We start from the raw sequence: 14,052 nt of genomic DNA, 5'->3' as shown, positions 1-14,052 counted from the left end.
AGGATTCTCCAGTTCCACAGCGCGGCCGGTGTGACGGCCTGTCCGCTCCCCAGTGCTCTCCCCAGTGCCGGTCCCCAGTGCCGGTGCCGGTCTCCTGTGCCGGTGCCGGTCCCCAGTGCCCTCCCCAGTGCCAGTGCCGGTCCCCAGTGCCGGTCCCCAGTGCCCTCCCCAGTGCCGGTGCCGGTCCCCAGTGCCGGTGCCGGTCCCCTGTGCCGCTCCCGCCGCATCGCCCCGCCCCGGCGGCGCTGCCGCCAATGGGCCCCGGCGGGGCGGGGCCGGCGGGTTCTCCCGTGCCCGGGACGGGACGGGCTCCGACCTGCTCTGCTCCACGCGAGGCCAAGGAGTCACTGACGGTCCGGTCCCGGCCCGCACCGTCTGTTCTGGTCCCGCCGTTCTAGCGGTTCCGCCGACACTGACGGTACCAGTCCCAATCCCGGTCCCGGTCCGCGCCGTCCTGCTAGCACTGGCACACAGGTAAGTCGCGGGGTCCGCGCACCTGCCCGCAGCGGCCCCGACCCTGTCCTGTGCCAGTGTCACCCCGGTTGCGGGGCCTGGGACAGCGGTGGGGGCGGCGGCGGGTCCCGCTCCCCGCAGCGGAGCGGCAGCGATACACGTGGGCTGCACCGGCTCCGTGCTCACCGCCGAACGCCGGCGGTACCGAGGGGTGCGGGGCCGAGGGGTACCGGGCCGAGGGGTACCGAGGCGGTGGATGTGCAGGTCGGGGCCGTGGTCCCGAAGTGCCGCGCGGGGCGATGCGGGGCCGTGCGGGGCGGCCGGGCCGCAGCGGAGCCCCTTGGCTGGGACGTGCCCGGGCATATTCCCGTGCGCAGTCGCTTTTCCGCGGCGGGGGGTGCCGGCGGGGCCGGGCCGAGCCGGGCTAAGCCGAGCCGGGCCGGGCTAAGCCGAGGCCAGCCGGGCCAAGCCGAGCCCAGCCGGGCCAGCCGGGTCGGTGCGCTCCGGGAGCGCGGGGCGGCCCCGGGCGCGCCCACGGACGGAACCCGCGTGGGCGGCCCCGCCGCTCGCACCGCCCCGCCGGCGCTGCCCCCGCGTGTCTCGCTGCCGTCTCGCCTCCGCTTTTCTGTCAGACATGAGCAGCCGCCAGATGCGGGGGTCGGTAGGTTTAGCTTGGATGTTTGGAACAATTTCTTCCCCAGAAGGATTGTCCAGCACTGGCACAGGCTGCCCAGTGCACTGGTGGAGTTCCCATCTCTGGGGGCATCTGACAGAGGTGTGGATGTGACACGTGGGGACATGGGATAGTGGTGGCCTGGGCAGTGCTGGAGGAACGGTTGGACTCGATGATCTTGGAGAGTTTTTACAACGTCGGCGATTCTGTGATTATTTTATCCGTGACAATTACTAAGAATTAGATGTGGGGCAAAAAAATCCGAGGTTTTATGCAAATTGATAGGAGCTTTGGAAATGTTTACTTGAGTTATCTGGTAAGGCAGAGTGTGGGTCCCCAGGGCGAACAGCCCGAACTTGGCAAAAATCACTGGAAAGCGAGCGTTGTGCCGTCGGAACTCCCTCGGTGCACTGAAGCAAGGTGATTGCAGACCGGAGCGCTTCCTCTCCCCCACCCAAGCGCACGGTGCTCTCTCACCTAGAGCAAAAAGTTCCCATCCACTCCAGTTAAAGAATTAGCAGGCAATTGTGTGCACAGAATCTCCAAAAGTGTTGGAAATCTGATGATTTCCAAGCCACGTGGAAAGCCTCAGTTCCACCTTTTCCTCTGTATTTACTTCTCTGAGCAGCCCTTTGCCCACACGCAGTCGTTCTGCAGCACAGGCTCTCCCACCACAGTTTGCAGCACAGGGAGAGGCGGAGACACTGCCTGGACCGGAGTGGAGTGGCTGAGCGGGTGACCAGGACTGGCTGTGGCCGAGGAGTGCACTCATATTTTCCAGATAACATTTTTTCCCCTGTGTTTCACTTGTAGTTCTTATTAGGGTTTCAGCTCTGAAATACAACTTCAGTGTATACAAGTGTCATCTGAGGCTGTGCTGGCTCACGTGGTGACGTGGCAGAGCCACACCCGGGGTGTGGGGGTCCGAGTCCCTAAAGGTGGGTCTGACTACCCCCTGTCCCAAGCAAGCAGAGACCCACCGTGCAAGGGAACGGGGCCACTGCCGGAGCAGAGACCAGCCCAGCAATCTCCTCTTGCCCTGCCTGATGCCCCTGCCCTGCCTGCACCCCAGCCTGCCCCTGTGCCTGTCCCCCCTGCCCTACCTGCACCCCAGCCTGCCCCTGTGCCTGTCCCCCCTGCCCTACCTGCACCCCAGCCTGCCCCTGTGCCTGTCCCCCCTGCCCTGCCTGCACCCCTGCCTGATGCCCCTGTGCCTGTCCCCCCTGCCCTGCCTGCACCCCAGCCTGCCCCTGTGCCTGTCCCCCCTGCCCTGCCTGCACCCCAGCCTTCCCCTGTGCGTCTCCCCCCTGCCCTGGTACCTGTTGGGGGCAGATGGGGAGAATCAGCAGCACTAATGCTTTCACTGATACTTTCATTTTATACCCTTTCACTTACTAATTTCCTCACCCTCTGTTTCCTACCAGAGTCCATTAGCTAGACACAGAAGTAGTTTATATATCTTGTGTATTCTTTACTTTTTTAAAATCACACTTTCACAGACAAAAGGCAGTGACTGAGCCATGGTGCTGTTGTGGTGCAGATGGACTCCAGCTCATGTTATGGCTCTGCTGGAACAATTTTTGTTTCATGCAGTGAAACTCATTCATCATTTTGTGGTTTTGGTGTCTTAAGGGACGACACAGTGGGGAGGCCACTTTGTTCCTCTGCTCAGGCAGAATGTCTCTTTAAGGCATTAAAAGAGTTCTTTAACAAATTAATGATGTTTTTAAGTTAGTAGATCTCATGGATCTCCCACCGGTGGTGGCAGGAGATTCTTCTTTTCCCCAACCTATAAGTACATTGATACTGTGTCCCATGTATGCTCATCGATACTGTGTCACCTTTATATTCCTTTTCAGCAGATAAATCTGCTCTGACAGTCACCTGGACACTCCATGTGGCTCCCAAATTGGTGGGAGCATTTGTTGTTTGGTTTTGGCATTTCCTTTTGTCTCACTGTTGTTTCAGTCACAATCCAAAGTTGCTGCCATAACAGTGCAACATCGAGTGGTTTGGATGTGTCCTCCACGTGTCTTGGGTCTGGTGGTGGTGAAATAAGTACAGAGATCCCACAGCTCTGAATTTCATGCCAGATATTCAGCAAAGTGTTTGTTCCCTCCATTATTACAGTGTGGCTTGAGCAGCAGCAGGCCTGCCCTGTGCCCAGTATCCTGCTGGCACGGGGTGGGAGGGCCGTGTCCCCCATCCTGAGGGGTTCCACCCTCCTGGCAGACATTCTTGCACGTGGAGGGACTCTGGCCTGGGATTCCTTCGGCCTGTGTAACTCTCTCTATTCAGGGAACTGCTTTAAGCTGGGACTCTGGTGGGGAGGGGCTTTGAGGGTACTCAACTGCTGGCCCTTTGGAAGGACAGAAAAGTCTGTAAATATATGAGAGTGGTTGGGTTGTGTTCATGACAGTTTCACCAAAAAGCCTGCTGGTTTAGGGTATTTGGTTGTGGGAGGTTTTTGGGGGGATTTTTTGTTTTTCCACCAGTGCCTTTTTTTGGTGTTACAGCAGTGCTTTGGAGAGCAGGTAAAAATCAGTCCCTTACTCTCCACACTTTGAGCTCCTTTCCTGTTGCCTGTAATTCTGTTTCATTCATCTTGTGCTCTTGTTAGGAGCAACAGCCAGAACCAAACTCCAGACTGGAGCATTGGCTGTGCTGACCCCATGACCCAGAGGCACCTGCCAGCGAGGGTGAGCCTGGCTGTGAGCACTGAACCCATGGGCTGGTGTGCCAGCCCCCCAGGGCAATTCTGTGTCCCTGGGCTCGGGCCATTGGCATGCCAGCCCCCCAGAGCTGTTGAGTGTCACCTCTCTGGGACCCATCTCCCTGCTTTTCATTTTCTCTCCTGCATTAAGCCTGTAGCTGAACCCTGGCACGAAATCCTGTGTGTTTCCCAGGGCAGTGGCATTGAACTCCCTTTTCACCACCACCTGAGATGGTGGCAAATCTCCTTTATTTATTCAGTAGTGTCAGGAACCTTTACACTATTTATAGGCTGTGCCCATGCCCCTTCTGAGATGTTTGCAAGACAGATTTAGCCCCTTCAGCTCCCCATGACCCATCCCTGTAGGCTGCTCCCTGTGTCAGCCCGTGCACTGCAGCAGGAGCTGCTGAGGGTGACTCATGCACTGTGCTCGTCCAGGCAGACCTCATCCCTCATGAATCCTGGCCCTCCGGAGCCGGGGGAGCCTGGCCAATGTCTGCTTCCAAAAGGTACTGGCAAGGGAGTGGTGGAATTAGGCAGAGGAGGCAGAAAAAGCCTGTGGAGAAATGCTGCCATGGGAGGGGAAAGAGTTCTGGGAGGAGTCATTGGGGGTGCTGGGGGTCCTGCAGCTACTCCCCCTCGGCTGCAAGAACCTTGCAGGGGCAGACATCTGGCTGAGCTTCCCTCCTCCCAGAGAACAGGAACTGGTTGAAGTGCCAGGTTCTCCCAGACAGTTCAGGCTGTTCAGTGTAGTGTCCTCCAAAAGGTGTTCCCTCTTCCTGGTGAGTTGAGAACTTGCTCTTAGGGAGAGTTGAACAATTTCTCTCCTGATTTCCTGCACAAGGCAATGGGAAAAGCAAAGTGGAGGTTGCCCTGGAGGAGGTGGATTTTATTCCTTTTCTATCATCATGAGAAGACTCCACCTAGAATATCCAGAACTGATCAGACAGCCCCAAAACTCCAAATAAATTGCTGAATTTTGTAGTTTCAGTCTGAACTGCTTGTTCTGGGTGAGACAGTGGTCCTGTGCTCCCCTGTGAGCTGCCCTCACTGGTGGTGCTGTCCCGCAGTGTCTGGGCTGGGTCTGCCCTTACCTTCAGCTGAGCCATTAATACACCTTGGAAATGCTCTGGAGGTTGTTTTGGAGGGAGGTGGGGGCTTGTTCTGCTGGTTCTCTGAGAATGGTTATTGAGGAGGAATCCTCCCCTCTGGTTTTGGTAAACATTTTGGTTTCCCTCAAACTAAGATGGGGAGCCACACAGCAACTGAGTCCCACTCATGCCCAGCAGTGCCAGCTGCCATCCTGGCCAGGTGGAATTGGCCACCCAGAGAAGGGCACGCTGCTCATCCCAAACATGTTTGGGCTGGCTGTGACCCCTCTGCCTTCTCTTCCTCTCCTTCCAGGCTCCCCACTCCTCTCCAGCACAATGGCCTGCCAAGAGAGTGAGTACCTGGATGACCAGAAGAAATGTGTCCCCTGCAGAAAGTGCATGCCCGGGCAGGAGCTTTCCAAGGTAAATCAACTGCTCTGTAAGGAGTGGGAATCATCTGTCATGGAGGCTTTTACAGTGCTGGGTGAATCCTCTGCCAGTTTTCCTTCAGAAGGATGATCTTAGGTCTCAACATGTTGGAAAGAGCTGAGACTTGGTAGGATGAGACAGTGAATTGTTTCATTCATTCTGGGTGGGAGGGTGAGACAGTGGAAGCAGGAGCTGGTGAGGGATTTTGGGTTGCTCCTCGTACTGCCTTGTTTCCTGTTTTGCTGATGGAATTCTGAATTTCCTCTGGTCCACAGCCCTGAGTGAGGTCACACTGCCTGGCCAGGCTGCCCGTGAGTGGGTGGGTGCCAGCAGGACACTGCTGTGGGGGTCCTGGCCCAGCCTCAGTGCGGGGAGTCCCAGCAGGTCCCTCCAGAGGTGCCTCCCTGGGGGCAGTGCTGCCGGAGTTTTCCAACACCCGAGGTGTGCTGGTGGGCCATGGCTGGGCAGGAGACGGTGTCCCACGGGAGCTGTGCTGGCAGCTGCTCTCCCCTGGGTTCTGAGGACCCCACACATGAGCAGGGGCCCCACCACCCATTGCCCCCAAAGAAGGGACACTGTTCCCCTCGATACCACTTGAAATCCACCATGGCCCCTTGCCACAGCCATGCCCCCAACCTCGTGCCTTACAGGACTGCGGCGATGGCAGCGGTGGGGACGCGCAGTGCGTGGCCTGTCCTCCCAGAAAGTTCAAGGACCGCTGGGGACACCACGGCTGCAAGCCCTGCCTGTCCTGTGCCCTCATCAACCGCCTCCAGAAGTCCAACTGCACAGCAACGGCCGACGCCATGTGTGGGGAGTGCCTGCCAGGGTGAGTGGGACCAGCCCCAGCAGCGCCACTGCAGCCACACCTGGGCCAGGCACGGAGGGGGTGGGCACAGGGGGTGGTATTTGAGGCTACCTGGGACATGGGGCCTAAGAGGAACCTGATGACCAAGGGGTGCCTCTGTGAGAACACTGCTAATTACATGGAAGTCAGATCCGTCTGATGGTCCCCTTGTAGCTCCAGGGAAGGGAACCGAAAGGCTTCCATAAATGAGCTGTGGAAGAAAACTTCCAGACCCGAGTTGTTCTCTGAACACCAGAGTGGCCAAACCCTGGAAGTGGAGGGACTGTAGACCACTGTGGCTGGTGGTCCTGAAAGAGGAGGACAGACTGTACCATGGGTGATGGGTTTAAGGAGCTATTGAAATGAAACTGCTCTGTACAACCAGCCTGCACCAAGCCTGAGGGCTGCAGACATGTGTTGACCACCAGTGGGACTGGGACAGAAGTGAGTTGGGGCTTTGCTGTGTGAGCCTCTTAATGGACACAGCTGTAGCTGGGGTGTTTCTGGCTCTTTGGGGAGCTGTTAATCACTATAATCCGCTTCAGCAGACGTGGCACCAGAAAGGGAGGGCTGTTGGAAGGATGTCATTCCTTAGCAAATGGCTAGGCATGAACAAATAGCTGTGGTGCAGCTTAAGCCTGTGGTGAGAGCTTTGCTGCTGTGAGGTGGGCCCAGCCAGCCAGGCAAGAGAGGGGGTCGGCTGTCCCCCACTGCCATGGGGTGGGTGGCATGGCTGGCTGCACAGCCAGGGTGGTGGGGCCTTGCCAGGGCTGGGCACTGCTGAGCCCCTCTGCTCTGTTGGCAGGTTTTACCGGAAAGCACGGATCAGCGGGCAGCTGGAGTGGGAGTGCATCCCCTGCACCAAGCAGACACCCTCCTCCGAGCCACAGTGTAGGTGCCCCCTCCCTGGGGAAGGTCGGCGTGGGTGGTGTGGGCATGGTGGAGCTGCAGCCCTGGGGGAGGAGGCACCATCATGCCATGGGACGAGGGACACATGGGAGGAGTGATCCCAGCCTTGGAGTTTGGCTCCAGCATTTTGTGGCTGATGTTTGCAGGTCGCTCCAGAACAAACCTGGTGAAGATTGCTGTCCCCACTGTACCACCACAGGACACAGCCCTTCTGGCTCTGACCAGCAGCGCCCTGGTCATCATTGTCCTGGTGCTTCTGGCACTCTCCATTATCTACTGCAAGCGGTTTTGGAAGAGCCAGTGCCAGCGAGGTAAGTCAGTGCTCTCCTCCCCTCTGTGCCATTACCTGTGCCCATGGTTCCTTCTTGCTGTGTAGAGGGCTGCCCTGAGCATTGCCACTTTCACAGCACAGGGTCCCAGCTGTTGCTTGGCTCATACAGAACAGACACCTTGTCCTGCTTCTCATGCCTGCAGGACCTCTTGCATGCTTTGCCTGCTCAAAGACACAAGAGTGTTCTCCCTCCTCCTTGGTGCCATCAGGAGGAAAAGGAAGAGGCCATTTCACATTCAGAAATGTCAATCCTCTCTTTGGGGGTTTCTCATGTTGGGCAGCTCTTTGCTGCTGAGGGAAGAGGGCAGCAGGTTTGGTGGCCAGGGTTGGGGCATGCTGGCATCCAGCAGCATGCCAGGGAGGTGCTGGCTCCCAGCTCCTTGCTAACAGACATACCACAGGGCTGAGGACGTGCTGGGGAAGTGAGCCAAGCCTTTGCTCAGGCTGGTTCTCTTCTATCCTCCAAGTCTTCCTGAGGACTCAGAACATCTCGGGCCAGCAAGCAGTGTTCCCGACTGCAGCAGCACGGGGCAGATTCCTGTGTGAGGAGCAGATGTCTGGTCCCTGCTGCCTGGGTGTGAAGAACCTGAGCCCTTGCTACAGGCAGGCAGAAGGTACCTGCTCTTGCTGTCTTTCCCTGGGGAGGGAGGGTGGTGCTGGGCTCCAGCCTGCGTGGTCCCAGGACCCGCTGAGGTGCCCTTGGACAGGAAGGATGGAGCTGGATGGTGAGCTTTGCTGAGCTGTGCCGGTTTCTGGTTCCAGGTCCTGTGGAAGCAGTGCAGTTCATTTCAGATGGGGAAACTGTGGGTCTCCAGCTCCCCTCTCTCCAGCCAGAGATGGATTTGCCACCAGCCATTGCTGTCAGCACTGCCTCCAAGGCCCAGCTGAGCAGGAGCCTCCCGGAAAGCCAGCCCCTCATGTGGGCCCCAGGCCATGGCGACTGCCTGGCTGGGGTCCTGCCACCCCCTGCAGCCACACAGAGCCAGCTGGGCATGGCAGAGGCCCTGGCCCCCGTCTCCTCCTGTGCCTCTGAGGTGCAGCATAAGTGGCCCCATGCCCCAGTGGAGTGCACCGAGCTGGACCTCCAGAAGTTCTCCAGCCAGCCAGAGTTTGTGGGCAGTGAGCGGCCGGAAGATGTGACGAGCCAGGCAGTGAAGAGGAGCCAGGCAGTGAAGAGGAGCCAGGCAGAGAGCAGCAGTGCAGTGCAGGAGAGGGCCCATCACTCACCTGCCACCTTCCCAAATCCCACCGCTGATATCACACTTGGAGAGCAGCCAGTAAGTTCCTCCAGCCTCATCCCTCCTCTGAACTGCTGCCAGGTGCCCCAGGCTCAGGCACAGGAGCTGGGCTTGATGGAGGGGTAGGAACATGGACTGAGGTTCATTGATATGGGGTGGCACAGGTGGGGGAGAAGCACCATTCTGTGAGCCCCTGTGATGACCCTGGGAGCAGTGCTAGGTGTTGCTGTTCTCAGACTGCCACCAACTTTGGGGTCCTTGTCTCACCAGGTGGATGATGCCCAGAGCCTTGTGACTCAAATCAGCAGTGCAGCCAAGGGTAAGTGACCTTACAGCCTCATCTTTATTCTCCATTCTCTATCAGAGAGCCAGGTTCTTGGAAGGGAGCTCCTCCAGAAGCCTACCACGGCTGTGGGGAGGTGCCAGGCATCTCAGGGCCTTACCTGGCTTGTGGCCTTTGGTGCTGGTTCACAGTGTACATTTTCTGTGGTGCTGCCTTAGGTGGCCTGCAGGCAGGTGGCTGATGGAAGCCCAGTTGTCACCAGTTACCAGCTTCCTCAGGACTGAGCCAGCTCTGTGTTGCTGAGCTCTGAAAGTGATGTTGGAGGAGGTGCCTGCCTGCTCAACAGGGGATGTGGCTGGAGTCTGTCTGCTGTTTGCCCTTATTCTGGCCAGGTAGGACAAATTCTAACACAGCTTCACTGTGTTGCTGCCTCCAGGTCTCCTAATAGCGGAGCTGCCCCATTCCTTGGTTCAGTCACTCGCCTTCTTGCTGGACCCTTCCTTGAACGGTGTGAAGAACTTCACCCACGTGGCCCTGGAGCTGGGGCTGGTGCCGCAGTTGCTGGGGCGGATCTCGGGGTTCGAGCAGCTGGTGGCACACTTGGCCTGCGCGGGCGCGGCGGTGACGGTGCCGCTGCTGGCACAGGCCCTGCAGCGGCTGCAGCGCTTCGACGCTCTGCTCCTGCTCTGCGACCACTTCACACTCAGCCCTGCCCCGGAGCGCCAGCCCTAGAGGATGTGCAGGGATGAGGAAAACTCCATGCACTGTTGGTGGGGCAGAGGATCCAGTGGCCTCCAGTCATGTAACCTCCCTGGTGTGCATGGGGGGAGAACACTGAGATGGTCTTTGCATCGTGGAATGGAAGGACGCGAGGGATTCTGGGAGACATGGCTGTGCCTTCTCCCAGCTCCGTGTGGGAGGGCTTGCTCAGGCCTCTCCAGAGACTGTTTTTCTCTGCCTGTGGCACTCTTACCTTGAAGGTTGTGCTGCCCATGACGCAGTGCTCTGACTCTGCAGTGAGTCCCGTCCTGCCCCACTCTTGCCATGGGGTCCCTCAGCCATGGGATTTGGTCTCCATGGCCAACACCCTCCTAAGGGCGCTGGCATCACCTCCCTTCCATTCCAGCTTTCCTGTTCTTCCTCTGGTCCATGCTATGGTTTCCTGGGTTCTGGTTGTCATTTTCCCAGTTTACTTTTGGTTGCTTCTCTCCCTCTGTACTGGGATTTCCTCAGCAGAGAACCTGGCCCTGGCTTATTTGCCAGGCTTCAGCCTTTGCCTACCTGTGCCACCCTGGCACCTTCCCCTTTGTGTCTCTTTGCACTGGCAGGAGTCTCAGACTGACCCCCAGGGTGAGCTGATGTACATCCTTGTCATGGAGCTGTGGCTGCTGGCACAGGGTGGCAGGGGCAGGGTTACTTCACTGCCATGCCCTGGGGAAGGGGTGGCAGCTGGGGCTGAAGTGATCGCTGTGGTCACAGTCAGTGGTGAGGGCCCTGTGCCAGCCACAGCAGGGCCAGCTCCTTTCAAAGTACTTTTTTTTTGTCCTGCCTAAAAATGGCCTTATTTCTTATTCTTGGGAGTTGCTCCTGGAGAGGGGAAAAGAGCCCTTTTGCTTGTAATTTCATCCTGAGGGTTTTGTCAGTTTGCTGTAATCCTGCTGCCACTGGGTGCCCCAGTTTTAGGTGTTGTGCCCAGGTCCAGGGGCTGTAGGTGGCCAGCCTGTTCTCAGTCTGCCCCAGCCCCTGGGGCCAGTGGCCCTGGATGGAGCAGCCCCTGTGGGGCACGTTCCAGTGCGGGGTGTGGTGGTGTGGGGGCGGCTGGGCACGCGGCGCTGGCGGGTGCCGCTCCCACGGGGTCACAGGGGACGCAGCTGCCAGCGGGGCTGCGGCGGGCGCCGGTGGCTCTGTGCCAGGCGGCACTGACAGTGACATCCAAGAAGTGTCACCCCAGTTGTCCCAGGACTCCCCAGCGGCATTGCTGGGGCTGAGCTGGTGGTGCTCGCTCTGGCTGTGCTGCTTTGTCCCTCAGCACCCCAGTGGGTGTGCTGAGTGCTCTCCCCTGTCCCACCCACCAGCAGGGGCTCAGGCTGAGCTGGGGCCGGTGGGCGCCAACAAGTGGCACTGTCACCCTGCCAGGCCCCCTGGCTCAGCCCACAGGCTGTGCCTTTATCTGACCTCAGGACCTGGAAGCAGCGGGTGCTGTTCTGGGAAGACGCTCCCACTGCGCTTCAACAGCTGCTTGTGTTGCTTTTCCCTGTTCAGTGCTGGTGGGACTCAAACACACCCAGGATGTGCTCAGATAAGCAGAGGATGGGCAGTTTCCACTGGCCTGGCATTTTCTCTCTCCTGCTGCTTGTTTCTTTCACAGTCAAGGTAATTTTATTCCTCTTTGCTTCTCAAGACCCAAAGCACAGGGCCTCGTGCCATTTGGGGCTGGGGTTAGTTAACTCACTGCACACTGGGGCTGTTAGGGAGCAGCTGGGAGTATTGCTGCAGCACACACAGCCTGGGGCCAGGAATTTCCTGTTTGAGTTCTTTTGCATCAGGGAAAGTGCTGGCATTAATCACCTCACAAAATCCAATAAATATTTAATCTGTCTGTGAACACACTTAGTCACTTCCAGCAGGAAGGTAAATAACTTCACTCACAGCATCTGAGTAAGAGCCTTCCTGCAACTCAGCTCAGCAGCTCTGGCTTTGAAGTGGGAACTGCTCTGAGTGGCTTGTCCTGTATATCCCTGTGTCACCGGTGCTACCACAATGTGGTCACTTGGGGTGCACAGAGCAGCAGCAGCCAGGCAGGATGGCAGAGCCAGCCCTTCCTGTCACATGGCAGCATCAGGAGCCAGGGATAGGCAGGAAGGGCTGTTAAATTAAAGCCATAAATGACAGGGACATGTCACAGCTGTGTGCTGCAGGTCCCTCCTGTGCTGGGCAGCTCCACTGGTGTGCTGGCAGGGGCTCTGGGCCAGCAGATGCAAGTGGGGCTTTAATGCTTTTTTTCCTCACTTCTATGAAGAAATCAAGCCCATTCCCTTCGTAGCTTCTAAGCCAAACTATTATTTTTCAGCTGTTTGATGTCTGAGCAGTATTATTTACAGTCAAAACTTAACCCTTGCCTTGAAGAGACAGTTGTGTAGGGTGGTATGTTCTGTGCCATAGGTGGTGCATAGAGTGGGTGTGTGCCATGCCATGTGAGCTGTGCAGGGTGGGTGTGCCATGCCATGTGTGATGTGCGGGGTGGGTGTGTGCCGTGCCATGTGTGATGTGCGGGGTGGGTGTGTGCCATGCCATGTGAGCTGTGCAGGGTGTGTGTGTGCCATGCCATGTGTGATGTGCAGGGTGGGTGTGTGCCATGCCATGTGTGATGTGCAGGGTGCTGTGTGCCATGCCATGTGTGCTGTGTAGAGTGCTGTGCTGGTGCTCAAGGTGACTGCTGTGCCACAGCTCCTGCCCCACCGGTGCTGCCCCTCAGGCCCCTGCCTGGATGTGCTCCCTCAACACTGGGCTGGCAGGGGCTGGGTTTAGGTGTGTTTTGACTGTCCTCAGTCCTCCTCTGGGATCCTCACATGTGTATCCTCAGTGCAAGTCGCTGTGGTTGGTGCTCCAGCATGGCTTGACACTGCACAAGAGCCTGCACTAAAGCTGGACAGGGCTTTTCAGCAGTGATGCCTCCTCAGCTTCCAGCCAAGGGCTACTCCCCACTCTCACTCTGTGCATGGTGGGCACCTTCCTTCAGCTGTGGTGACAAAACCAGATGTGTTTACAAGGGCCAAAATTTCTACAGGTGGCCTTTAGCCCACCCTCCTGGAGACCCTTTGGCCAGGCTGCTTTGAGCCCAGCTGGAGCCCTCAGGGAACCATGAGAGCACAAAAATGGGGATAATGCTGGGACTTGGACATCAGAATTATGTCTATCCCTGTGTGATGAACTGCTTCAGTGGGGAACCAATGGACTTGATACTTGACTTTTGCTTTTTAATAGTATTTCAGCCCAATACATGGAATGTAAGGGAAGGAAATTCCCGTGGTGCTGGATCTCGTGTTGCAGCCTCAGGAAGCTGTTCTTGCCAAGCTGATGTGGCTCACAGTGAGGTGAAAGACATTGAGTAACTCAAATTCTATACAGACTCGAGCTGGGGCTGAACAGTGGAAACACTCCTGTGCAGTGCATTTATTTTTTACAAGCAATTGGTTTTGATACCATACTTGTCTGGAAGACTGATTTGCAGAGGAATTTGTGTGATAAGTTTAAATCCAGCTCTGTTCTGGGAAACTCTTAAGCATGGACCTAAAATAGGCACATACTTCAGTGCTGTTAAAGTGTTTATTCTGATGAACAATTGGGAGACAACTGTTGGATGCTGTTCCTGAACAGGGTGCTCATGAGAGTTGTCTCCTCACTGTGCTCTTACAGAAATAGGCAATACTGAAGAAGACTTAGTTTTAATGATCTGGGCACATTTCTTGGAAGAGTTTGCAAGTGTTGGAGGGAGATGCCCTCTCTCTCTGTGTTGGATTATTTTATATTGCAGTCTCGGGTGCTTTTAGAAAAAATAATCACTACATTTTACATAGCTGTGGTTTACCCAGGGTAATACATGGTGGGTTTTATTGTGGATGTTATTTTTCTTTAGGTTCTGAATAGGTTATTTATATTTTTGTAAATTCTGTGCTGACACAGCACTGTTCTTGTTGGGTTTGGGGTGTTGTCTGTGTTCAAATCTACCAGTAGCTGAAGCTCCTGCCCTCTGGTAGTGGCAGGAGGTCCCCGACATTCCTCCAGATCTGGTGCTCGAGTGCTGTGTGTTTGTAGTTCAATAAACTTTGGATCAGAAGTGGTGATGCTCGGTGAGTTTTGATTCCTCTCCCCCCTCTGCAGGTCCCCTGCCCACCTGCCAGTGGGCAAATGCCATGGGGGCTGGTGGGGCCTGTCTGGCAGGGCAGGCAGTGCTTCTCAGAGAGATGCTGCAGCAGCTGAGACGGCAGCCTTGTCCTTTGGGGTTTGGTTCAGCACAGCCCCAGGCACAGCTCCTGCACCCAGCCTGCCCCAGCCAGTCCCTTCGGCCCTGCCCAGCACTGCCTG

The 14,052-nt window shown here is 56.9% G+C and overlaps 1 protein-coding gene across 1 annotated transcript; it reads left to right on the top strand.

The window, feature by feature from the left end:
- Positions 1–291: 291 nt before the first annotated feature.
- Positions 292–13,804, top strand: EDA2R (ectodysplasin A2 receptor). The gene is made up of 9 exons (XM_071569301.1): positions 292–474; positions 5,244–5,353; positions 6,010–6,188; positions 7,012–7,097; positions 7,262–7,426; positions 7,914–8,060; positions 8,209–8,723; positions 8,955–9,003; positions 9,404–13,804. Exons 2-9 carry the CDS (start codon positions 5,267–5,269, stop codon positions 9,697–9,699), a joined length of 1,524 nt encoding a protein of 507 aa, XP_071425402.1. The 5' UTR covers positions 292–474; positions 5,244–5,266; the 3' UTR covers positions 9,700–13,804.
- Positions 13,805–14,052: the final 248 nt, after the last annotated feature.

Source organism: Pithys albifrons, chromosome 14, assembly GCF_047495875.1.
Source record: "Pithys albifrons albifrons isolate INPA30051 chromosome 14, PitAlb_v1, whole genome shotgun sequence".
Taxonomy (NCBI): domain Eukaryota; kingdom Metazoa; phylum Chordata; class Aves; order Passeriformes; family Thamnophilidae; genus Pithys; species Pithys albifrons.
This window is presented reverse-complemented; position numbering and strand designations above follow the sequence as displayed.